We start from the raw sequence: 26,005 nt of genomic DNA, 5'->3' as shown, positions 1-26,005 counted from the left end.
GTTTCCTGCACAAGGATTATTATACTGTTATTCTTGATTTTATAATCTGTTTTCCAGTCTTCATACAGCTCATGATTGATACAAACTTTTGCATATCTTATTAAAACCGTGTTATGAATAAACTATGTTCTTATTTATGCCAAAACTCTATACCAACTCTACCAACTCACAGATCGATGAAATGAAAGCCTGGGTATCAAGGCTAACATGACCCTAAACAAGGACAAACAAGGACTTCCTTCACTATCTGGATGAAAGATTCACTTGGATGGACAGATGAGAAATGCTTCCAAGTTCCAAATCCACTGTGACTAGAAATACACTGACATAAAAAAAATAAACAGAGAACAAAGTTGGATGTGATAAATATATATTATTATTCTTAGCCCTGTTAGGGACAGCGGTCTCCAAAGATGGCTGCTGATCCATGGCTTCTCCTGGGTTCACGTCGAAGTGTCTTTGAGCAAGACATGGAACCTCTAAATGCTTCCGATGAGCAGGATGGTGCCTTGCATGGTTTCCTCTGACATCAGTGTGTGAATGGGCGGAATGTCATGCACATTGTATGCAGATTTGGCTGATTTTGGCTCACATGTAGCATCACCGTTATAGGCCAAATTTAAACTGATTTGGCAGATTACCATGCATGCTATAAATGCTCCCTGGAAGGAGAATCCTAAATATTTGACTGACCATCTGCCTGTCCTATCGTGACCCTCAGGCCAAAATACAACATTTTCACACAAGATATCTCATAATCAAATAGGCATTCCTTCAAAATGGACTCTATGGGTGTTACCCCTTGTCTTTGTTTGGCTTTAAAAATGCACATGAGCAACATGCGAGTGAATTACTGTAAAGTGCATTGTTCTGGTGACAACATCTTAATTAAAGCTAGTGAAAAGAACTAAAAGAAAAGGAACAAAAGACAAAAAGCAACCCCAGATGCGATGCGAGATGGCAAGAAACATATGCCTTGTATTTTCTGAACTATGACAGATTAAAAAAAAGCTTTTTCTTAGGTGTTTTTTTTCCCCTTTCTTTCTTTCTTTCTTTCTTTTTCTTCCTTTTTTGCATAATTCTTATAGGCCTATAACAATGGTTCTCAACCTTTTCACACCATGACCACTACCATTATCAAAATAATCACATTTGAACTATTTGAACACCTCCCAACATAATCATCAAAGTATTTGAACTGGGGAACTCACTCTGACATTGGCTGACAAGCACTGGGAATGTAGGAGTTGAGGCATTACACTTAGTTTGACTCGGTTGAAGTCGGTTCCACAGTCTAGATTGCCTCTTATTAATTATTATTATTTGGCAATCCTGGTGTAATCTCACTCCAGTGCGGCAGGTGGCAGCACACGTGGCCCTGCATACTAATTGAGCTGACGACGCCTGCGCCTGACGAAGAGATCAACAACAACATGATAACATCCGAGTGTCAGAAACACAGCAGCACCCAGGTGGCAGCAGCACGCAAGGAGCACAAGGTTATTTATTACATCACCATTCAGAGGATTATAACTACATGAATGCACTAAAAGGAGCTTCACAAAGGTGCATTTCGCCTCCAGATAAAACTCTTTAATGGTCATCGGTAAGTAGCCTATAAACTCAAGGAGAAACTACAGTGTGAATGATGATCTGTTTGGAGTTAATAAGCGACACAATGTTTCATTCCTCAATAGTGTGGAAATGGATAACCTGTTAAGGAACACTGAGGTAATTTTAGGCATGTTAAGATAGCCCTGAAACATGACTGCCATGATAATCATCATGACAGTCATGACGCAACTGCAGCCTGTTTTACGCGATCGCTACATTTACAGTCCAAACGTGTATATAAACATTCCGTTTTCAAATATAAAGTACTCACAATTTGTCCCACGGGTGTTAGAAATTTGCTGGTACAGCGATTAGCATTGCTGCATCCCGCGTTGTTTAATAAAAAGCATTTTTATCCGAGCTCCCCGGCTACTTTTCTCAAACGGGGTTCGTTTGGGAAATACAAAGTTGCACACCGGGAGCGCACTCGCCTATTAGTCTGTATTGGCAGTGCTGTCAGCGTGCATATATCGAACACACCCAGTGTTTCAGACTGCCACACTCCTCCCGACCGATAGGGGCGCGTAGTTGAAAGCCAATGGCAAAAAAACAGCTCGGATAAAAATGCTTTTTATTAAACAACGCGGGATGCAGCAATGCTAATCGCTGTACCAACAAATCTCTAACACCCGTGGGACAAATTTTGAGTACTTTATATTTGAAAACGGAATGTTTATATACACGTTTGGACTGTAAATGTAGCGATCGCGTAAAACAGGCTGCAGTTGCGTCATGACTGTCATGATGATTATCATGGCAGTCATGTTTCAGGGCTAGTTAATAGATAGCTTAAGCTGTTAGCTTCCATTCCTTCTATACAGTTAACTTTCAGTGGCAGTGACCACAATAAAAGTTAAGTTACATATACTGTAGCCCCTCTCGGAACCCTACGTTAAAGTTTTCTGACATTTGGAGGACTTTACACGTAGGGTCCCTCTCCAGTTCGTAAGCCCACAATTGGACGCATCTGTACATAACCTGCGGCCGTGCTGCGCTTTTTTGATTGGGGTTAGATGTTTCAAAAGAAGCATATAGGAGCTATAGGAGACAACGGAAACGTCGGAGAATTTTCCTTTGGCGCAGAAGCCGTTTGACCGTTTTGGCAGCTCTGAAATTCTCTCTTCCTTCCTTGACTTACTTATTGACATCCCATTGTACTGCCTCCAGCATCGACACTGGCTACAGTGGCGACAGAGCAATCAGAGGCAGGAACGTAGGGACGTGCAGCTAGCCAACCTGCTGGAGGCGGTACAATGGGATGTCAATAAGGAAATCAAGGAAGGAAGGAAGAGAGAATTTCAGAGCTGCCAAAACGGTCAAACAAAATACTTAACGGCTTCTGCGCCAAAGGAAAATTCTCCGACGTTTCCGTTGTCTCCTATAGCTCCTATATGCTTCTTTTGAAACATCTAACCCCAATCAAAAAAGCGCAGCACGGCCGCAACGGAGGTTATGTACAGATGCGTCCTATTGTGGGCTTACGAACTGGAGAGGGACCCTACGTGTAAAGTCCTCCAAATGTCAGAAAACTTTAACGTAGGGTTCCGAGAGGGGCTACATATACTGTGACAATGGCATACTGATACTGTACTCTGGTACAGTCATTTTAAAATTCAAACTAAGCTGATTTACCTTTGTTGCGAAGGCTTTTACTTAGAGCTCCATATATGGGGATAACCTATAGTCCCATATATGGAGACAACGTTGATATTCTGCGCTGACATCAGATTAGTGTAGAAACCCCAAAGATGGATATACACAGTGGTGATAACCATCGTGACACTAGACTTGCACGCATCATAAAAGGCAGATCCCAGCCTCTAAACCTCAGATACCAAGCAACGCACGCAGTATCTCCAACATGTCAACACATACGAACCAAGGTGTTTGGCCTTACAACCCAGATACCTTGAATAGCTTCTATTACTTTTGGCACGAGTCTTCTAGATGAGACAGAATATCTGGCTAATGGCTAAGCAACTCGTAGAGCATTGAAGTAGAGGTTTCTACATCCCGGTTAAGTTCGTATCGAACACCACTGTAGCGGGTCCTAACTAAATAACCAGCACTGGTTCGAGCTATTTAATAGTTACTGTTAACAGGCTTGAAGTTGCTAATAAAAGTATTTAATTCAATCAATCAATAAAAAAAAAATGAAAAAAATAAATAAACGATTCACGTGACTATGTGTCTATCATGTGTGTTTGTAGCCACTGGGTGGAACTCGTCCAGCATGCAGAACCTTGTGGTCCAGGCGTTGACACTGAGGCAACTGGGACGACTGAGCCCCCGCCACCTGCTCACGCCCGGCCTCGGGGGGCTGCGGCCCGCCGCGTGGTGTCCCCGGACCATACACACACGGCAGCTGTGGGGCTCCTCGCCGTTCCTCACGTCGGGCAGCGCTCACAGGTAGGGAGGGACGACGGGACGGTACGATTAGCGGGTTACTGTCGCGCGTTGATGGCAAAAGTACTCAAATGTTTTACTTAATATCCCCCTCCTTTATCTGGTCATATACCTTGTGATGCGACTGAGCTTTATTTATATTGAATTGTATGTGTTATTGTGACCTGAAATCGTACATTTTTGTCAGTCTGAGTCAGTGTATCACTCAAAATCCCCATACATGGGAAAGCCCCCATACATGGTGCCCAGGTCTTGTGACATCATCAGGTATGGAGATCCCTGATGTCATAGTAAATACGACCTGCTGTCGCAATTAAGCCCATATATGGAGATCCCTGATGTCATCAATATTGGCCTGCAACTCTACATCTGACTTCAAACCTCAAACCCTTAGATCTCCATATATGGATATACTGCATGTCAGAACCTGTTCTGACATTCCATATGTTGATCCATCGCCATCGCCATCCATCCTTCCTCTTCGATGTCTCCCTTTTGACTGATACCCGTCCATTTAAACTCTAGACGGGCCTGCCCCAGTTATTAATGCAGCCACGCTCGGCAGCCGGCGAAAACTAGAGTTCTCAACAGGCCAGAAAATTAAGGGCCGGTACACTGTACACTCAAGACACGCTTCATATATGTTTATGTTTATGTTTATTTATTTGATATTGTCATAACAATTGCATTGCTCATTGCACAGTTGTACAAATTGTAGATGCATCATTTACAGTGTGTTAGCACATGTGCTAATTTTCACCACTTGTCCACAGGAGACTTTTCTAAAAAATACAATTTTAGTTTAAAAAAAACAAAACACGCAATCAAATACAAAACATTATACATTCTAATAATATTTACAGCAAAATTACAGTACCCATTACATAATATCAAATACACAAGTAAACATAATCACTCTAGTAACTCAAGCTATACATGTGAACACAGTTGATTTGATTTCAACCATAGTTTGAGTCCTCTGTAGAACACGTTACCATCCGTCTCTAATTTTAGAACCGTAGGCAAAGAGTTCCATAGGTTTGATTGATTGATTGATTGAAGAATTTATTAACAGTTTGCAGAATTACAGTACATTTCAAGCACAAACTCAATACAAAGGCTGTTAACTGTGAGTGGACGACCCAATTAAGCATTACACTTGTTTCCAACAGGGTCCACCATGTTCAAATCATCAAAACATTTAGAGACGTACAAATAGACACTTCTATAGACAGAACAGGAATTCATCAAAAAAGAATTCATCAAAAAGGAGGTAAAAAGGGAAAAGAAATATATACAGTGAGGGGAAAAAAGGGGGGGGCGGGGGGGGGGGGATTCAGATTTTACGGGGGCCAGTTTCGAATTGCAGCCATCCGTAGGTGCCCTTTGAGAGCGGTTTTGAAGGAGTCAAGGGATTCGCATGTCTTAATGACAGTTGGTAGGGCGTTCCACATTTTGGTGGCATAGGAGCGAAAAGAATTTAGGTTTGCTCCCTTTACTGAGAAGGCAGACTGTCCGAATGAGTTGTTACACCTGGGAACAGTACAGTTTCCACTTGTTGAGGCTCGTGTGGTTGCTCTACCAGAGCTCGGAAGTCTAACAACCAGTCCAGAGAACAAAGGTGAAACATGACCATGTACCAGTACAGAATTCATTCCATATGTTGATCTGACTCCCCATACCAAAGCGCCAGCGCTAGCCTAGCAGTCTGCTGTCATTGTCACCCAGGCGGATGTGTGCATATCATCTCTGTTGGGTGGAACTGGAAACCTCATATTTCCAAAACTGTTACTTATCAGGATTTAAAAAAGGGTATCTTTGAAAAACAGAAAAGGTCCCGCACACTGTCGGACACTTGCCAAAATGTTGCTCTTTATTAGGTCGACGTTTCAGTCAATTAGACCTTCATTAGGACAGACAATTGTCAGGATTCAAATTCAAAAACAGTAAAAAGTAGTAAATCGCCATTGGGTAGATCTGCTACTGTACTTTTGCTGATGATCAAGTAGGACATTAATTAACTTACACAACAAGTTAGAACATGGAGATAAGAGGTTTCTGCCCGACAGCAACGATATTTGCAGTATCGCGGCAATAGTAGCAATACCGTTAATTGCAATTATTTTACCAACGATGGTGAAATGAAATGTTCATTATGGTCCCATGGCTGTATAGCAGTCACAGGCCTGCCGTCCGCAGCAGAGACTGCGTGAGGAGCTGGTGCGTCCAGCAGCTGCGCTTCAAAAGCAACAAGAAGAAAGGCGACGCGAAGGCGACGCCGCGGGAGGCGGAGGACAGCGAGGACGAGCGGGACGCGGGCGACAGCGACTACGAGGCCGAGGAGGACCCCGCTCTGCCCAAAGACTACAAGGACTTGGAGAAACATGTCCTCTCGTTCCGCTTCGACCTCGTCCTGAAGGCAGGCCAGGACATGGCACGCAAGTGAGTGAGTGCATGGCAGTGGTGCATGCACGCACACACACACATTTTCAGTGTATGTTGTCTTCATTGTACCTAGTTCTCGAACACCCGCTTTGAAAGTTATCCACCTATAATCACCAGTATGTTAGTTCTTATCAATTCATCTTATAGTAAGGGCATTTTATCAGGTATTTGACAAATCTGGGAACTAAATCGTTACCAAGAAATTTCTTCACCAATGTGTTTCTAAAGGTGTCTAATAACATGTACTAAAAGTTTGAAATTCAACTCCCGTGGGAAATTGAGTTATTAGCATAATATGCATAATATGCCCATAACATCCTATATAAGGCAAAAAAGTCCAAATTTCATCATTCTTTAAGTAGCATGTGACATATGAAACTAGGGTGATTGCATGATTCTGAATCCATTCCAAGCATTAGTTTTGCACAAAAAACACTCCTTGGGCTAAATTAGGCCATATCCACTTGACCAAATGTGCTGACCTCATCACGTTTGTGTGGCCGTTTTCCTCCCAAGGAGTGTTTTTTGTGCAAAACTAATGCTTGGAATGGATTCAGAATCATGCAAACACCCTAGTTTCATATGTCACATGTTACTTAAAGAATGATGAAATTTTGACTTTTTTGCCTTATATAGGATGTTATGGGCATATTATGCATATTATGCTAATAACTCAATTTCCCACGGGAGTTGAATTTCAAACTTTTAGTACATGTTATTAGACACCTTTAGAAACACATTAGTGAAGAAATTTCTTGGTAACGATTTAATTCCCAGATTTGCATAGATTTCTCTTACTATTATCTTCTTATCTTATCTTAATTTTTTTTAATTTTCTTTACTTTTTGTGTTTTTTTTCTCTCGTAAATTAACGCCCTACTTGATCATACTACAGCGTCACACAAAAGCATCAACAGTAGCAGATATACAAGCTCGACACACGGTGTGAAGCGCCGCGTTTTGAGCTTGTCGATCTGCTATTTTTGAATTTGAATCCTGAAAAGTAATGAGGTTTCCAACCGACAGAAACGATATGTATTATGTACCTGAACTCTTTTAATAAGATAAGCAATATTTTGCGCCATGGACCCTCACAAGACAAGATCAGATTTAATTGAAATAGCCGATCTACAAGCTCACGACACATTGTGAGCTTGCATATTGGCTTTTTCCGAGCAGCTGTGGGGCTTAAGTTGCTTAAGCTGTTCTTCATCTTTGATGGGGACCCCCCTGGAACCCCCTCAAGGACCCCTGGGGGGAGGGGGGGACACTTTGAGAATCACCAACCCAGAGAGACTAACCATGTTTGTTTTGTCTGATACAGTAAAATTGAAGATGCCTTCTATAGCAACAAGCTGAGGCTAAATGGACAAAAACTCACCAAGAAGAGTAAATCGGTGAGTTTTGTTTGATAACTACATTTGTATGGGAGCCTACTTTCTACATAATACTATGATTTATTTGTTGTATGTAAATCCATGCACTTTAAATTACTCATGGCAACTTGTGTTTTTCATTCAGGTGAAAGTGGGAGACACTTTGGACCTGGTACTGGCAGAAAACCAAGACACTGTTACTCTAATGCGGGTGGTCTTCAAGAAGGTATTGGGTGAAACCAACGATGGAGACAAGTACAAAGTTGCTTTGAGGCGCTGGAAACGCATAGAACTGTCCAAGGCGGTCGCCTTCAAGTCGTGAATTTTGCCATTGAACTATGATACCAGTGCCACAGAAAGGGACAAAATGTTAGTGGAAAATGGATGCCATCAAAATTAAAGCATGGCGACGGATCATCTTCACACACCTTGGATCCAATATGGAAGGAATTATATAGTGCAATGGTTATGTTATGATGGACCTGTTTTGCGGATTAGTTTTTAAAGCACGTAAGGCCCAACAGTATATAGCGAACTACCAGCGAAGATAGACTATTTACAAGCTCACAATGTGTGGCAGTGTAATGCATTATGACCTTGTAGATTGGCTATTTTTTCTATAAAATATATATATATATTTGAAAATGTGACATTTTCTTGAAAATATGAACCTGTAATGGCATGTCAAAATAGGGAATGTCAAAACTGACATTAACATGTCAGTTTTGACATTGGGCAGTGGGCCAAGACTAAACTTCTGTTCACTCTGGATGTCATGTCTACCTTTTCATGTTGAATGGGATTGTAGGGATACTCCAATAAACATGCACTGAGCCGTTGAAAAGTTCAAAATGCTGTCTTCTTGGGCTCTCTGTGTTAGTTTGACGCTTGCATCTGACCTTTGGTGTTTGTTTACCCACAGCCATCTATACTGATACTGCCAACAATATATCTTCTTTTTTTTTTTAAAAGATATGTTGGGGGGGCTTCTCTGCCTTTTACTTATAGGACACGGGACTACCTTTTACGCAGAGCCTCGGTTTCGATGGGCGCTGATGGGACGCTTGTTTTACAGCGCCTGCTACTACTAGTAGGGCGGTGTTCTATAACTATGCCTAAACCTAACCCTAACCTCACAAAAACGATGCCTAAACCCTAAACCTAACCTCGGTAAAACTATGCCTAAACCTAACCCTAACCTGTAAAACAAGCGCCCCCTCAGCGACCATCGACTCCCAGGCTCCTCGAAAAAGGTCATCCCCATAGGACACAGTGGAGATAGGCAGGAAACGGGGAGAGTGGGATTGTGGGAATGACACGCCTCAAAGGTCGTCGGGATCGGGACTCGAACCCCCGGCACGCTGTCAGCCTATACTGTGTGTGTGGCCTGGACTGCCAGGCCAGCGGGAGCCCCAGCCAACACTATTGTTGTGGTTGTTGTTTTTTTTTCATAAATGAATGTCCTACTTTGTTGTACTATGGTGTCAAAGTAGCAACAATAGCCGATCTAGGATCTCACAATGTGTCGATGCGAGTCTGTAGAGCTGCTATTTTTTTTGCAAATGTCTTAATTTAAAGTGGTTATAAATATTGAACCAATGACATGCATTAACATGAGTGTATGGCTTAATAACGACATTGGATCCATTTGTTTTTTTTCCATTTCTTGAAAAGTTACCAGTTTTGGACACCTGACAGTGACCATAGGTATGTTATATATTTTTGAGTGGTTGCACCACTCCCTTACGGAGCTGTGTGTGTGGCTGGCTGGGTCTGAGCACGGAAACAGCATGGTTGTTTTTCACCACCTGTGCGCAACCTAACACACACAAACACACACGCACATATTAACTATATATATATATATGATGATTTTGGGTGTGAAAGTACAGTACAGTACAGTAGAGGGTACAGTAGAGGGACCCCTACACGGTAACTCTCTAATTTCTGCACGCCGAAACCGGCCCGGAACCCCGGGGTCTGGATGTTCCGGAACCCCCCAACCGGGGACCCCCACACGCAGTTGCACCACTCACTTCACACGGGTGTGATTTCTTTGGGTTAAATTAAGTGTTAAATAGCTTTGTATTGTGATACTAATCAAAAAGTGTTTGTTCAGTAACCGGTCTCTCCCTGGTTCTCCAGCTCTTCAGTAAACAGGAAATGTATTTACAGGTCGGGATACCGGAAGTGATGACACAAAGACATGAGCAGACAAAATTGGAACTGGAACACTATAAAATGTAAGCTGATAAATGGGTACTCTCTTCTGATTGGTTGAAATAGTCCACCCACCTGAAATTGTATGTTCTGTTTATTAAATAAAATAGCTGGAGAGCCCCGTTGATGAACAGACTAATTAATCAATGATTACTATCAGCAGTGGTGGAAAAAGTACACTTTTCTTTTTACTCACGTAAAAGTATCAATACTGCAATCTAGACATTCTCTGTCAAAATGTACTCGAGTAAGTAATGAGTACTCAAGTACTCATTACTTACTCGAGCAGAATGTCCCATTTCACAAGTTTTCAAATGTGTATTTAAAATCTTTTGAAATTAGCAGATCTACAAGCTTACAATGCATCGCATTGCGATGCATTGTGAGCTTGTAGAAGTGGCCACTCTTTCTTGGTCATCCAACGGTGTTGCAGCTATCCGTACTGAAACGGACAAACATACATAGGGACAGACACACACAGCTGTGCCACTCAAACATACCTCAAAAATAACTTGAGTAAATGTAGTAAGTAACACTGACTATCAGAATAAAAAGCTTGAACTCCCCCTCCCCCCCCCCCTCCTTAGAAAGGTTGACCCATCCTTCCTCCAAGCAAAGTAGAATACAGTGCACTGTAAAGTCAGTGTTAATTTACACTGCGTGAAAGGAGGAGTTAACGGGCAATTATGGGCACTAAATTTGCCCGTAAATCTTTTTTATTTATTTATTTATGTCCCAGTGCCAATTATCTAATGTAATCCTGGGCGCTACACTTCCTCTGCCAACCTGGGGGGGCAGCGGACTGACCTCATGCCTCCTTCCATGCATGAGGAGTCCAAGCTGCTTCTTTTCACCTGACGGGGGGGGATTTCCCTGGCCGGACGTAGCGCGTGGAAGGAACACGTTATTCCGACCAGTTCCTTTCCCCTCCATCAGGTAAACCTCAAGTTTAGCAGGCATATACAGTAATATACAGGTGTGATGGTACAATTCGGGAGTTTACCGGAGTTTGTTGGAAAGTTTAACGGGAGTTTCCTGTAATATACACATCCGTATTCCATGCTTTTTGCGCAGTGCACACAGACCTGTATGTGGATGGACCCTTTATGGGTCCATGTGTACACCGAGTTAAATGAACAGGGGACTTCAAATGTGTCACCACTTAAAAGCAATGGCAGACATTCAAATGACTGGAAGCGATTCAAACTCTTTTTCATAGCAGTAGTACCCTAGCCTGGGTAAACCCACTCCCCCTGCTGGACAACATTTCATTCCCCGCAGGCAGAATGCAAATCTGGCAAGGGGGGAGGGGTTTACCCAGGCTAGTAGTACCCTACCTACAAGACTACATGGTTAAAGGCACACGACGTGTGACGTTAGGAGTAGGTGTACCTAAAAGGTTTGAGTATGCCTGGAATGTCACCCCCATGTGATGATTGTACACACTAACGGGTCTTTTACGGCAGTCTTTCTCAAACCTTTTCATGTCAAGGACCCCCAAAATAATATGGATTTGGCCACGGGGGAAGATTAAAAAATATATCCGTTGCTGTCCGGAGGAAACTTCATAACTCCATTTTTTTTATATATTCCATGAATCAGTGCTATTGAACACCCTTCACACGTCTGTGTGTTGTTTCGAGAATTTTGAACCAATGGAAAGTAGTAAAAAACGCATTGGACAAAAACTCTTAACTCGATTGGACCCGCAAACTGTCTGCTAAAATTGCTAACTCCACCACCTCTCCTTCTCATGCAAGTAATTGACAATATCTAAAGTCACAACACCAACTTTGATGAGGCAGTATTGCATCGTTTAAAAAATATAAGGTTTTATTAATTTCCTTAAAAACGTATATTTTTCATTTTCCTGAAAAATGAACATTTTGGAGTTATGAGGTTTCCTCCGGACAGCAGATATATTAAAAAATAGTAGATGTACAAGCTCACAGTGCGGCACGAAGTGACTGAGCTTGTATATCTGATGTTTTTGAATAGCCAACATATAAAATATGGACAAAGTGCGTAACAAATTTAGCTGGGGACCCCCTGGAATCCCCCCAAGGACCCCACTTTGAGAACCACTGCTTTTAAGACACTTTGATATAAAAGCTTCCACCATGATATCTTGAATTTATAAATGTGATTTTATTAGAAATAGGTTATCATGAGCCATTGTCATGGTTAAATTGTTTTTCATATAATATAAACTTCTATAAGAAGGTATAACATAAGCACATTGTTATTGAAACAGTGGTGGCACAATGCTACGTCAGTTAATGCAATGGAAAGATCAATTTCTATCCATATGTTCGCTGTGTGATCTATGTTATTAGCTAACATTGTTATTGTCTTTAAGGCTACAACAGTTAACACGGTATGTTAGATAAGCTAAAAGTGACGGTTTTGGCATGATATAAATAAAAGCTTTTTATTAACTCTTTCCAACAATAATAAGACTAAACTACAACATCTACTGCTGTAGTCATAATGTAAAGTATGACCAAAAAAATAGTACTTGATGAAAACCCATAACTGCTTGGCTTCATCCTACATAGGACAAGTTTGTAAAAGTCTAACTTTTAACTTCAGCTTATGTACTGTGCAATTTATTTTCATGATAAGAAAAAAAAAAGTGTTGATTAACAGCAAAAGTAGTTTCACTAGGACAGGGGTCTTCAACGTTTTTCAGGCCAAGGACCCCTTAGCTGAGAGAGAGATGAAGCAGGGACCCCCACTACATAATTTGTATAAAATAGTTTCATAGATTAATAATTTTCATAGATTTCATCGATAGCTTCATAGACTTGTTTGACAGCACTGTCATCAGTGTTGCGTAAATTAATAGTTTGTTTATTTAATTTAACATTTAACCACATAAACCCTCAATACTTGATGACCTTGGCTCCTTTTCCCTCTACACGAACCACAAATAGCAGATCTACAACCTCACGACGCCTCGAGCTGCGAGGTGTTGTAAGCTTGTAGATTCGCTCTTATTCTAAAGTTCTCCTCAGAATAGAGATGCTCGGGTTAAAGTGGTTAATGTAAAAAAGATAAACCCACAAATCTTTTCACACAAAGATTTGCCCCCCCCCCACCCCCTGTTTTATTTTACTGACTCTGAGGACCCCCTGTTGTTGAAGACCCCTGCACTAGGACACAGTGCTTGATCTCTTGGCTTTCTTCAGTATGTCGCATTTCTTGCGATTGGGGCGCCGGCAGCGCTCGTCGATGCTCGGCACACATTCGTAGTGCCACACCTCCTCCATCTTATCCACGGGATACACCGCCTCCACGTAGTGGCGGATCAGCCGGAGGCGCACGGGGTCCAGCTGCTTCTTGTTGCAGGCCCCCGAGTGGTTGTACTGGAGCCGCAGGTTCTCCTGGGTGAAGAGCTCGGGGAACAGCCGCACCAACAGGCGCGCCGCGAAATTCCCAACGGAGAGGCTCTGCTGGACTATCTCGCGCACCTCGGCGTCCGAGAGCATGTAGACCGACGGAACGGGGAAATCGGGCATGGACACCTTAAGTTCCTCGAGAGGGATTTTGCAAAAGTCTTTGCTGCTTTTCTCGGGGGGCAGGGAGGGGATTTCTGGGTCCTCTCGCAGGCTAGTGTCCGGAATCTGATTGAGATGGTTCACCTGGCAGACAAAGTCCCCGGCGTCTTGCTCCGACTCTTGACTGTAGACTTTGCGCTGCTGCTGATACGACCGCCTCTGTTCCGTGTCCCGTCTCCTGCAGCGCTCGTCGAGCTTGCCCACAAACTCCAACATCCACACTCTGTCGTTGTTGGCTCGTGGGTACAGTAACTGCACGTAGTGACGGATCAGGTTCACGCGAACGGGATCCAGCTGCTTCTTCCCCAGGGAGCCGCTACAGTTGTAGTGCTTCCGCGCGTTCTCCTGCGTAAAGAGCTCGGGGAACATCAGCACCAACAGGCGAGAGGCAAAGTTCCCGATGGACAAGCTACAGTCATAATTGCTCTTCAGCTGTTCCCTGGACAGCAGATATTGCTGAGGAGCACTGAAGTCTGGTGGAGGGATCTCCAGATTGTCAAAATCCACTGGCGCAAGCAGGGACTTTTTGGACCTCCGACTGGGCCTGTCATAGTCACACAGGTCGGAGACCCTGATAATAGAAACATCTTCAGGATGGCTGGCCAGGTCATAGCTCTCATCGTTGATATTGTCCGGTTCGCTCCCGTTGCCATTACTATGGGGTCCCTCGAGTGCATCTTCCATACGCTGAATACAGACCTGGAGCCAGCTATCCTCTGGCACGTCGGGGAAATTTGCCTCCATATACTTCCTTATTACTTCCATCCTGTCCGAGTCCAAAATCAGCTGCCCTACACTACTAAAACCGCCCTCTGGCATTTTCCCCTCCTCAAAAACCTCGGGGAAGAGTCGGTGCAGGAGGAAAATCACAAAGTCCTCCGGGGAAGAGAACTCGTCCAGGTCCTCCGTGACCTGCGCGTCGACGGTAAAGTCAGGCACAGCCAGGCTGTGCTGCTGTCCGTCCACGGAGAGCTGGTCCTCTTGCTCGGGCTTTATCGCGACACAAGCGGCCGCCTGTTTCCTGCACAGCCGCGCGCCCTCCATGTCCCTCTGGGCCCAAAAGCGATTAAAGAAGTCATTTATCTGCAGGAGGCATTCCTCCTGCCAGACGCTGTGGTTCCTGACCAAGGGGAAACACACCTCGACGTAGTTGCGGATCAGCTGTAGATGCAGAGAGTCCAGCGTTCTCTTGCCGGCCACGCAGCCGTCCGCGCACTCCTTGGCTTTGAACAGCTCCGGGAATAGGTGCACCAGCAGGCGGCAGCCCAGCTCCCCGGCGTTGGAGGTCTGCTCCATCAGCTGGCCGAGTTCGTCGCTCGTCAACAGGTACTCCGGGGGAGGCTGGAACTCCGTCGCCATCTCCGTCGGCTTGATCTGCTTCTTTATCCGCAGGACCTCGAGGGACAGCAGGTCCACCTTGCTGTGCAGCTGCGTCATGCTGGAGTTCAGCGTGTTGAGGATGAAGAACATCTTCTCGATCAGCGGATAAAGGCCAGAGGAGTCCGTCGGCGAATCGTGGCCCGGAGTGCCCGCGGCGGGGAACGCCTCCAAGAGGCCATTCTCCCCGGTGTGGAGGAGTGTGGGCGAGAGGATGCCGCTGGAGGCGACTCGCTGCCCTGTCCCCAGACCGCCATGCTGCTGCTCCATGCTGGCCGTGGCCTTCTTCTCCGTGATCCTGTGAGAGATGCTGAACAGAGGCTTTCGGTAGGACGCTCGGGATCTCTCTTGGTCGCAGTCTTTCACGTCTCCGCCCGTGGTCAGGCATAAAGGCTCATGCCGGCTGCTCTCCTCGACCAACTGCTGGAAGGTCTGGACGGGAGGAATGACACACGCATTGTGGTTGATCAAAGAAGGGCCACACCATTTAAACCATTAAGACCCTGAGGCCGATTCTACAAAATGCCTTCCAAATCAGTAGTTATCAAACTTTCAAGATTTTTAAAAAAATAACAGAGGTACAAGCACGAAGCGCGGCACAAAGCTTGTAGATGTGCAATTTTTGAATAGCCAATTCAAAAACCTAAAATGACACTGATGCTTCCTCCGGTTTTAATGGGCTAAATATATGTGATGTAAACCTAATCTAAACTGTTACCAAATAAAGAATAGTGGAAGTACAAGTGGTCCGAGTAATACATAGGGCTCCATCTTGCGCTACCCTTATCCCTTATCCCTAAACTAATTTGCCATGTTTTACTATTTTAAAAAAACATTTTAAAATAGTTCAACTAGCCGATCTACATCGAGACATTGTGAGCTTGTAGATCGGCTATTTGAACTATTTTAAAAGGTTTTTTTAAATAGTAAAAAATGGCAAAATCGGTTTAGGGATAAGGGTTAAGGGGTGGCGCAAGATATAGCCCATAGTATATTTTACACTATATATCTGTCGGGTGGAAACCACATAGGCCTACTGTACAGTTGGAGGCCATCGATATTGTCCTTTTCTTTTTGCTGAGGTTTGCGTGATCTGCGCAAAAGGACAGTTAACCCATTTTGGGCGGGAACCCCTTTTGGTGTTTTAAACATTATGTTATAATTTAGCTATTGAAAAATAGCAGATCTACAAGCTCATAGCTCATAGCGAGTGGCGCGCTACGAGCTTGTAGGTCTGCTATTTTTGAAAAATCGTGAAAATATTTATTTCAGAAAACTGGAGGATTTAGAAGGATTTTTTAAAAATTTGAGGTCAGGCCTAAATGGGTCAAATGATAAGGGACAATATCGGTGGCACCCAACTGTAGGCCTACTGTATGTCCAAAACTGTTACTCTTCAGAATTCAAATGCAAAACTAGCAAGAGTAGCAGATCTATGATCTTTGTGCCACGTTTCGAGCATGTGGATCTGCTACATTTGATGCTTTTGTGTGACACTGTGGTTAGTATGATCAAATAAGGCACTAATTTACAGCAACAAAAAAACACAGCAAGTAAAAAAAAACCATGGAGATAAGAGGTTTCTGCGCGACAGCCACCATATATAGCAACATAGGTTTTTCAGAACAGCCGTTAGTTTTTAGAAGACATTTGTAGAATCGGCCCCAGGTCTTAAAGGAGAATTCCATACTAAAATGCTTTCTTACCTTTCTTTGTAGTTGTTACGTCCCCACCAAAGAGGTCCAGGTGTTATTTTGTGCAAAAGCTCCTTATTGGCTATTTCCCCTACCATAAGCCCTAAATGAATTGCATTGAATTGAATGAGCATTGAATGGGGCTATGGGGTGTTGTGCTAATTATATTTTTTTTGTATATATCCTCTCTTCATAATGTAAATAATATCCCAAGCGGCACACTTTACTACTACCCCATAGCCCCATTCAATTCCCATTCAATTCAATGCAATTCATTGAAGGCTTATGGTAGGGGAAATAGCCAATAAGGAGTTTTTGCACAAAAAAAGACCTGGACCTCTTTGGTGGGGATGTAATGACTACAAAGAAAGGTGAGAAAGGTAAAAAAGCCTTCTAGCATGGAATTCTCCTTTTAATGTCAACAGTTTACTAGGACACAGAGCACGGCGTTTGTACCTGGCCTGAGGCTTTGACTCTCTTGGTGCTGGTGGACTGGTTAGTGTCGGAGCCCATCTCCGCAGATGTCCGTTTAGCAGCCTCTGTGACACACGGAGATCCTCCATCGAGTTCCACGACCGGCTTCTCCTCCTTGATGTCTGGGATGATGAGTATTTCCTCTGTAAAGAACAAAAACAAAAGCATGAGTCGTCACTGTGTTGCAGGGGTCATCAACATGTACGTACAGTATGTACGTACGCACACGGCAAGACTTGGCCTCGTCCGTGGCAAAAAGCTATAGTTTTTTTATACACCATTATAATGTCCTCATTTTGATCATGAGACCCAATTACTAAATGTCAGTCTCCAGTTCACTGTGACACAATGGCCCCTTTTCCAACGGGGTTGAACTAGCCCATTTTGGGCGGGAACCCCTTTTGGTGTTTTATTTAAAGCATTATGTTATACTTTAGCTATTGAAAAATAGCAGATCTACAAGCTCATAGCGCGGCACCGAGTGCCGCGCTATGAACTTGTAGGTCTGCTATTTTTGGAAGAAAATCGTGAAAATTCAAATCTTTGAATATATATTATTACATTTTAACTCACATCTTTGCTTCTGGGGAGGTCGCTGGAACAACATATTTTCAGATGGGGGGCGGAGGCATATTACATATAGTTTTTGGGGTCCTTGACATGAAATATTTTAAAAATTTCGACGTCAGGTCTAAATGGGCTAGTTCAGGTCCCCCCCCCCCCCCCCCACCTAATGTTGAACCAGTTCAGAGAGTTGGTTCGAAACTGGAACCAACAACCGGATGCCGGTTCCGCGAAAGCACCGGTTCCTGAGGAATCTAGAAACGGAACCAGTTCTAGAACCAAGGTTCTTTTGGTGGACATGAGGCCGATATGTATTCGGTTCTCAAATGTTTTATTGTCAAGGACCCCAATAACTCTAGACACTCTACACTCACAGAGTTACAGACCTGTAATGGTCATTTAGGGCCTATGTGTTTTGTGTATTAATTTTGTATGTCCATGGCAAAAATAGAATTTTGACAAAAATGTCCACCACAAGCCAGCATGCCGAAGACTTTGATTACGTTACTAACAAAGATACTAAACATTATACTTAGTTTGACAGTATGGAATTATGTTATAATATGTTTATTATGACACTTTTTTCATCTTATTCTCATCCTCCTCGGTGTCTGACTATGTAGTGATTCAATCCTCACATAATAAAGATGCCGGATGCCCCCTCGCATGGCTAGAAAGCTGAGGTACAGTAAACGTATTGTAAGTATTGCAATTAAATTACAGTATATATATTGTTTAATTGTTTTACAACCAGTCAGTGGTTTATTTCCCTTTTACAATATACAACACAGACCTCTTACATGCTGTATTAATATTATTCCATACTATCCTTCTACCCTAATTGAAACGGGGAGCAAAGGAGTAGCCAGTTTATCTGTTCGTCTACAAAACCACTCTGTTTGCACGAATCTGTCCATGCCCAAAAAGAAAGAAATGCATGCCATAGGAATTATATTTTAACCAGGTGATAAATACTCATTTGAAAGACTTGCCTTTTTCGAGCATCGCTCCGTCTCGATTTTCCCCATACTCACAGGAATTCATATCCTACAATCAAAAACAATTCAAGTCAATAGAATAAATTAACATTTGTGTGTCGCTAATATAAGACGTACGAGTTTCAGGGCAACCGTTACAAGGTCAACACGTCCCACATGAATATTAATTTAAACCCCTATAAATACAACATAGGTATAGGACAAACCTATGCAAAACAAACATAGCCCAACAGTGTCATTGTAAACTAAACAAAATCAACATAGTTTGCCAAGGACAGTGGTCTGTCCTCAAAAGTCGTACCAAAAGGGGACATAACATGCTACATTGGGACAAGATACAATAAATGCTGTATCCTATTGATTCACTGACAGACCACATTTGGCTCTCTGGGGGACCCCCAGGGGTCCTTGAGGGGGTTCCAAGGGGTCCGCAGCTATAAACGACTTACAGTTTATCTTGAAAAATGATTAATTATAAGTATTTTGATCAGAGTTTCACTGTTGATTACATAGACTAGACAGTATAGGAATTCTGGACCAACGACAGACATCAGACCAAATCAAGTCTATTAAACAGTATAATAATGTTTGGGTCATCCCAGAGATAGGGGTCCATGGACTAATGTATATTAAATTGGGGTTTCCTTGACTGTAAAGAAGAAGAAAAAAGGGGTTGACAATCACTGAGATAGCCTAAAAAGCTAGACATGTGCTACCAGAAACCAAGTAAATAAGAGATGCCTGTAAATGACTGCATGGTATCTCTTGTGTTGGCACATTATATGCGTGTCTCTTGAAAAACAATAGTTGTGATTGATCCAAATAGATGTCATGTCGCTCCTGATAAAGAAGGCTTGTTTTGTGACCGACTCCCAGACCCAGTATGAGGATATTATGCAGCCAGAGAGAGTTGTCTTGTGTTGTGTGGCTCTCTTCTTGTGCTGTACTCTCCCTCGGGTCAGAGAGAGAGAGACAGAGAGAGATAAAGATCTACAAGCTACCTAGTACCAACGCGTCGCTTGGGGACGCGTTGGTTGCTTGTAGAGCTGTTCTCTCCCCCCCCCCCCCCCCCCCCCCCAAACAAGGCTCGCAGGGCTCCCTCACTTCCTCATTCTTCCACGCAGAGAGAGAGAGAGAGAGATCCCCACGAACCAAAACACAACGAGCCTGCCTGCCCCAGGAGAGAGAAACAAACAAACCGTGACAAACAGCTGATACTTTCATAAACACTCCAAAAAAAAAGTCTCACAGAACAGCCAACAAACAACCCCCTATAATAATAGCCGAATATTAAATACCAGAATAACGAAACACATTTTTAGTGCGTGTTTAATGACGCGGGGTATAGGTATAGGCTACTACTAGGCAATGTTTGCGTGGACGTTTTATATATTGTTGTTTTTTTTTAATAGACGCGTTGCGTGTGCGGTTCGAGCCTCACCTTCTCACGACTCCGTCGATCCGAGCCCTGCTGCTGCGCGTCAGTCTGGTAACCGGGGGGGAGGCGGTAGACATGTCTGTCTGCAGGTAGAATGTCCTGGCCTGGGCCTTTATTACACAGATATAACAGTTTGTTGTTGCTGTCTAGCTGTCTGTGTGTGTGTGTGTGTGTGTGTGTGTGTGTTTTTTTTTTTTTTTTTCTCCCTCGGCTGTGCCTTCTCGCGTGACGTGACGGTGCTGCGCGCGCCTGCTGTGTCACTTCCTTCCCTCCCTCCTTCCTTCCTTCCGCACAGCTGTGTGTGTGTGTGTGTGTGTGTGTAATAGAGTTTTATGGGTGTGTGCGTGGAGTGGAGCCGAGCCGAGCCGAGCCGTGGACTAGGCTACTATACTGTAGTGTACACTAGCCTACTATACACTGACTGACTGTCTGTCTGACTGGACTGGACACACTCACTGGCAGTCACTGGAGAGTGCACTGCATGGATATCATGTCACAGTGGGGACAAAAAACAAATCAAAGTATTGAAGTTGCGTGATTTTAGCCTTCAGACATATAATACACATGGGGGAGAATCAACAAATCGTGGTTTATTACATTCACGATTAAAACAAATAGACCAAGGAGCAATTATAAGGACCTTATTATTTTTAATGTAATGGCCAATAAAGTTTTCTTTCTTTATTCGTCCCAGTTGCATCCTAGCAATGTTTTTTAGTTCGCTTTATCTTTAAAGGACCACTTTTCAACCTATCTTCATATAGTAGGTCCTCAGTAATAATCATGATAAAATGGCACAATGTTTTTCCTACTCAGTCTGTGTCTCATAGGTGGGCTGTGGGCAGTTCAAACCCGTCCACCAGTGATATCATCATGATGGGGAATCCAAGCTAATAGAAACTGCAGGCTTTCTATTCCTGAAAGTGAAAAGTTGCAATGCGAAAATATAAATAAAAATATATTGATTAAAAAAACAAATCTGCCTAACGATGATGTCACTGGTGGACGGGTTTCTGAACTGCCCACAGCTCCTATGAGACACAGACTGAGTAGAAAAAAATTGTGCCATTTTATCATGAGTATTAGTGAGGAGTGAGTACCTATTATATGAAGATAAGATTAAAAAGTGGTGAAGTGGTCCTTTAAGGATAAAGAAAACTTTATTGGCCATTACGTTCAAAATAATATGGTCCTTGCTCTGAGTCCTTGGTCTATTTGTTTTAATCGATGAATGTAAAGTAAATAAACCATGATGACGGAAATCGACGCAAATTGTGATTTGGCCAGAATGGGATGATGTGATTTTTGACGTACAGTATGAACATCTTCCAACATGGAAATGATTTATGACAAAATAATTGCGATTATCTCAAATAGGCCTAATTGCGATTTTGTAATAATTGTGACAACCCTAGGGAGGAGGAGGAGGAGGCGCAGAGGGAGGACCAGGAGGCCGTTGGGAGACGGAGACAAGCAAGTAGGAGAAGCATCTCTGCTCTATTTTCCCTTGTAAACCACCGCTGACACATGGTTGCTGTCTTAACAGCAGCTGTGTAAAAAGTACTCAAAAGTATCAATGCTGCAATGTAGAACTACTCCGTTACAAGTAAACGTCCGGAATAAAAAATGTACTGGAGTAAAAGTACAAAAGTATTGGCATCAAAATGTATACTTAAAGTACCAAAAGTAAAGGTTCTCATTGTGCAGAATATTTCAAGTTATTCAAATGTATAAAAATCTTTTATAAAATAGCAGATCTACAAGCTCACAATGTGTCGCATCGCGGCGCATTGTGAGCTTGTATATCGGCTTTTTTTTTTTTTTTACTCAATAAATGTAGCCCACTTTCCACCGCTGCTTAACAGCACACATCCCTTAGGCCTACTTACACCGGCTCACTGTTCAACAGTTCTTTGGAAATATTTGAGTATTTACTTCATTAGTTTTGTGTCAATGTGCCGTGCACAAGAAATGTGGCACAGATCGGTCCACGCACGCTAGGGCATTCACTTCTAGTCATTTTTACTAGTTGACTAGTTGCCTAGTTTACTATTCGACTAGTCGACTAGTTGTTTAACTACCTATTATGTAAAAAATAAAAAAAATAAACTTTTTTTTTTGTTTTTGGGAAATACATTTTTGTACATTGAAAAACTGTGTACATGGTGACTATAACTATAATCTACCTGATCTTGAGGCCTACCAAATCGGGGAAAAAAAAAAAAAAACTAGTAAACTAGTCGACTAGTTGTTTAATGCCCTAACGCACGCACACAGACCCTCTCCTAAACGTGCCATGTAGCCGTATGAAGCCTCAAGCTCTGATAGGCAGGTGTTGATTCTCTCCCTTTCATTTCCGTATCGGTCCTGGCATCTTACACTCTAAACCAGGGGTGGGCAACTTTGACAATGGTGAGGGCCACATTACATATACTGCCAGACAGAAATCTCGTATCTTTCGTAAATTATGTCTTTCGTAAATGTCACACACAAGTAGCAAAAATAGCCGATCTACAAGCTCAAAGCGTGTCGCACGGCGGCAGGAGGAGCAGTGTGACCCCTTTTATTTCCCCCTTTTTGCTTGTCTTTTGTTTTTGTGACGATTGCACTACTGTACCTTCTGGATTCTAACGTGAATACATGGACACGAGTAAGTGGATCATACAATGAAAAGTCTGGTTGATTGAACTGATTCAAGATTATGTTTCAGGGGAAAACACACATTATTTATTACCATTTTCTCTTTCTCTCCAGTTCTTGTTTAACTCAAAAAGCACAAAAAACACTAATTAAGAAGACAAAGTTCAGTTGATGAACTCTTTGAACTCTATGGAGGAGAGAGTCTCTGGCACCATGATTCACAGTGAAATACCCACATCTCCTTGGGGCTACTTTGTACTTTGAGGCTTTCAAATGAAGTTTTTGGAGAGTCTATAGGCCTAAAGATACAACAAAGCTGTTCATCTCATCACACGTTATTCATGAGACTAGACTTCCATGTCAGAAACATGCATACAGTGCATATCTTTGTACGATATGCAAAACATGCTCTCATATATTTAACAGCACAGAACCAATGGAATAGCCACCATAGTGTATAGAAATCACACCCGTATGAAGTGAAGTAATCATCATACATCATCGCATTCCGGCCAATCAGAATTTGCGTCCTCCCTTTCGTCTTCAATGTATGTGTCCATTCATTGTCAAGGGCATTTAAATGTTTGTGTTGGGACAAAGCAACCGAGTGTGGTGCCCGGCGTTGTTCGGATCAGCGGTTCTCAAAGAAATCACACTCGTGTGAAGTGAGGGGCGCTCTTATCATCATACATATTCATCATACATTATTATCATAAATCACATTGAAAAAAGTACAAAGACATGCACATCCAACCCAAACTTGGGCAGGTGCCGAACGGTGAGTAGTATACAAAGATGCTAGTGATAAGTGCCTTTTATTTGCACAAATAGGTGACTGTGAAGTTTCGAGCACAATGCATTGTCACAGTCACCCGGGTGACGTCTACATTCTGGCTGTCACCCGTCTCTCCGGTGGTCACTAGACTATAGAGCGTCGCAGTCCCGCCCCTACCAGGGCCCAGGAAATGATTCCCCGTTCATTTTCCTCATAGACATTTCAAAAAGTATTTATTTAAAGACCTTTTAAGCGTCGTACAAAGCCAACTCGAGTTGTGAGAAATCATGACAACAAACACAATTTTTCGGGGCCGAACAAATAATTAGAAAGAAGAAGAAAACGGCAGGTTACAACCCTTTTTTCTTTGTACGACGCTTAAAAGGTCTTTAAATAAATACTTTTTGAAATGTCTATGGGAAAAATGCATTGGGAATTATTTCCTGGGCCTGGCGTCGTCATGAAAGGGGGCGGGACTGCGACGCTCTATACCTCGTTGTCACATATAACTATAACTAAAAAACATCGCATGGATATCCTCAGTGATGAGGTCATCGGGGTTTCGGGTCTCTGGAACATCATACCCCTCATTCAGGTGACCCAGCCGGGGTGATCAAGTCCCGACTTATATACATTTATGTGATATCAATCACATAAATTCAGTCGTCATCTTACATGATCATGGCGAATGATACACTGTTTTTTTTAAACAAACATTGTATCATGGTTAAAAGATAATAACATAAGTTGACAACTTAATTCATGAAGAAGTATATTCATTTTTATTGGATGATGTACAACGACAAGAGTGCCCCTCACTTCACACGGGTGTGACTTTCTTTTCATGAATTTGCTCCACAAGGTTCCCAGTTCGAACCCGGGCTCCCCCAGAGTTAGTGTCGAAGTGTCCTTGAACCCCTAATTGCTCCCGATGTGCAGATTGGTGCCTTGCATGGTTTCCACCGCCATCAGTGTATGAATGTGTGAATGTAATGCACAATCTATGTAAAGCGCCTTGGATAAAGGTGCTATATAAATGCACCATTTACCATTTAACTCGGAAGATGGCAACAGCAACTCGTGTCCGGCACCAAACAGAATAGGACCCAAAAGCTGTCCCACAGGCAGTTACAAAGTTCAATGGGGCTTATTGAAACCACTGGTTCCCAAGCACTGTTCCTTGTTTACGGTCCGATTTGTGGGTTGCGGACACATTGTTATGGGTCCCTTTATTTTTTTGTTTCATACATTTTGTTTGTTTTTTAATTATTATTAATTATTATTACATGTCCTACCTGCAATAGAAAATAGCCGATCTATAAGCTCACAGCACGTCGTGCCACAATGCATTGCGAGATTGTAGACCTGCTATTTCCGGTGTGTGACAGACCGACGCAAATGGAAACCAAGGCTTAATAATATGGAGAAGTGAGGGATGAACAACCTACCAAAGTATGTACGCTCATATCCTGCTTGGAGATTCCATTGTTCTATATAGGACATGTGCTGAAACTAATTTAAAGTCTCTATTCTGCAATCTGCATATTCAGAGCCATGTTGACTTTTACATACAACTGCTGGAAATAATACGCAACGCAAAAACCCAACAAAGCAAACATTTAACTAATAAGTGAGGGTAGGGAGGCAATGAGCGAATTATGATGCTTCACGTTCAAAAAGATGAACAAAAACAAAAAACTCAATTAGAAAGGGGTGCACCATGGAGCGCATATATCGGCCAGGCCAGGTGGCCTACCCAGGACTGTGTGAGTCGTGGGTTGCAGCCATCAGTACCCTAGGACGTTTTATGGCACCCCCCAATGTCAGAATTGAATGCGCTTTTGGACGTAACCCGGTATAGAGGCCCCTAAACATGCACTTTCACTTTGAGGGTGCATGTTGCGTTCATGATATGACATTTTCTGTCAAACAAATATGCCCAAAATGTGATTACAAAAATAAACACAATCTTCACCCCTCGACCTTTGAACAATTTAGCATTGTATTTACATAGATCTTCTCTTCTGGGCATCCCTGGCACAAAACCTTTTCAGATGGGGCTCTTTGGTCAAATAAATATCAATTTGGAGGTCCTTGAAATGAGACATTCTGAGTGCTGTACTGAATAGCGCTGAGTCCAGTCTGCTGATCCGCAGTGAACGCTGACAGGAGAAGAGACACTTTGCACTGCAGTCCCAAAGAGTCGTCACCAAGTGAAGTGAAAGCAGCTGCTCCGAGCGCCACTAGAGCCCGCTATAGCGTTCTACTATCAATCTCAATAGACTGGCTGCTTTACGACACCATCTAGTGGAGATTTGGTGTGAGAGTGGGGCTGAAGGACATACCTACTTACTGTAATCACGGTTATCATTTATGAACTAATTGAATTCTAAGCAGTATAGTAGCTTGATTTCATTTCATTTT

General features: G+C 42.8%; 2 protein-coding genes across 4 annotated transcripts; one reads left to right on the top strand and one right to left on the bottom strand.

Moving 5' to 3' along the window:
- The first annotated feature begins 1,467 nt into the window (after positions 1–1,467).
- mtres1 (mitochondrial transcription rescue factor 1) lies at positions 1,468–18,414 on the top strand. Of its 3 annotated transcripts, XR_013792202.1 has the most exons (8): positions 1,468–1,606; positions 3,825–4,023; positions 6,196–6,462; positions 7,790–7,862; positions 7,987–8,067; positions 9,516–9,548; positions 10,017–10,084; positions 18,354–18,414. XR_013792202.1 is itself a non-coding variant. In XM_079527312.1 (7 exons), the coding sequence occupies exons 1-6, from the start codon at positions 1,597–1,599 to the stop codon at positions 9,534–9,536; spliced, it is 651 nt and encodes a 216-aa protein (XP_079383438.1). In that variant the 5' UTR covers positions 1,468–1,596; the 3' UTR covers positions 9,537–9,548; positions 10,017–10,186. The 3 variants fall into 3 exon arrangements, 2 of the variants coding, with proteins under 2 accessions (XP_079383438.1, XP_079383437.1); XM_079527312.1 differs by lacking the exon at positions 18,354–18,414 and having other exon boundaries at positions 10,017–10,186; XM_079527311.1 differs by lacking the exons at positions 9,516–9,548; positions 10,017–10,084; positions 18,354–18,414 and having other exon boundaries at positions 7,987–8,679.
- Positions 13,202–20,332, bottom strand: bend3 (BEN domain containing 3). Its single transcript, XM_079527308.1, has 4 exons — positions 20,170–20,332; positions 18,723–18,777; positions 17,149–17,309; positions 13,202–15,430 (listed from the first exon to the last, which is right to left on the bottom strand). The coding sequence occupies exons 2-4, from the start codon at positions 18,772–18,774 to the stop codon at positions 13,217–13,219; spliced, it is 2,427 nt and encodes an 808-aa protein (XP_079383434.1). The 5' UTR covers positions 18,775–18,777; positions 20,170–20,332; the 3' UTR covers positions 13,202–13,216.
- Positions 20,333–26,005: the final 5,673 nt, after the last annotated feature.

Source organism: Electrona antarctica (genome assembly GCF_951216825.1).
Source record: "Electrona antarctica genome assembly, chromosome: 18".
NCBI lineage: Eukaryota > Metazoa > Chordata > Actinopteri > Myctophiformes > Myctophidae > Electrona > Electrona antarctica.
This window is presented reverse-complemented; position numbering and strand designations above follow the sequence as displayed.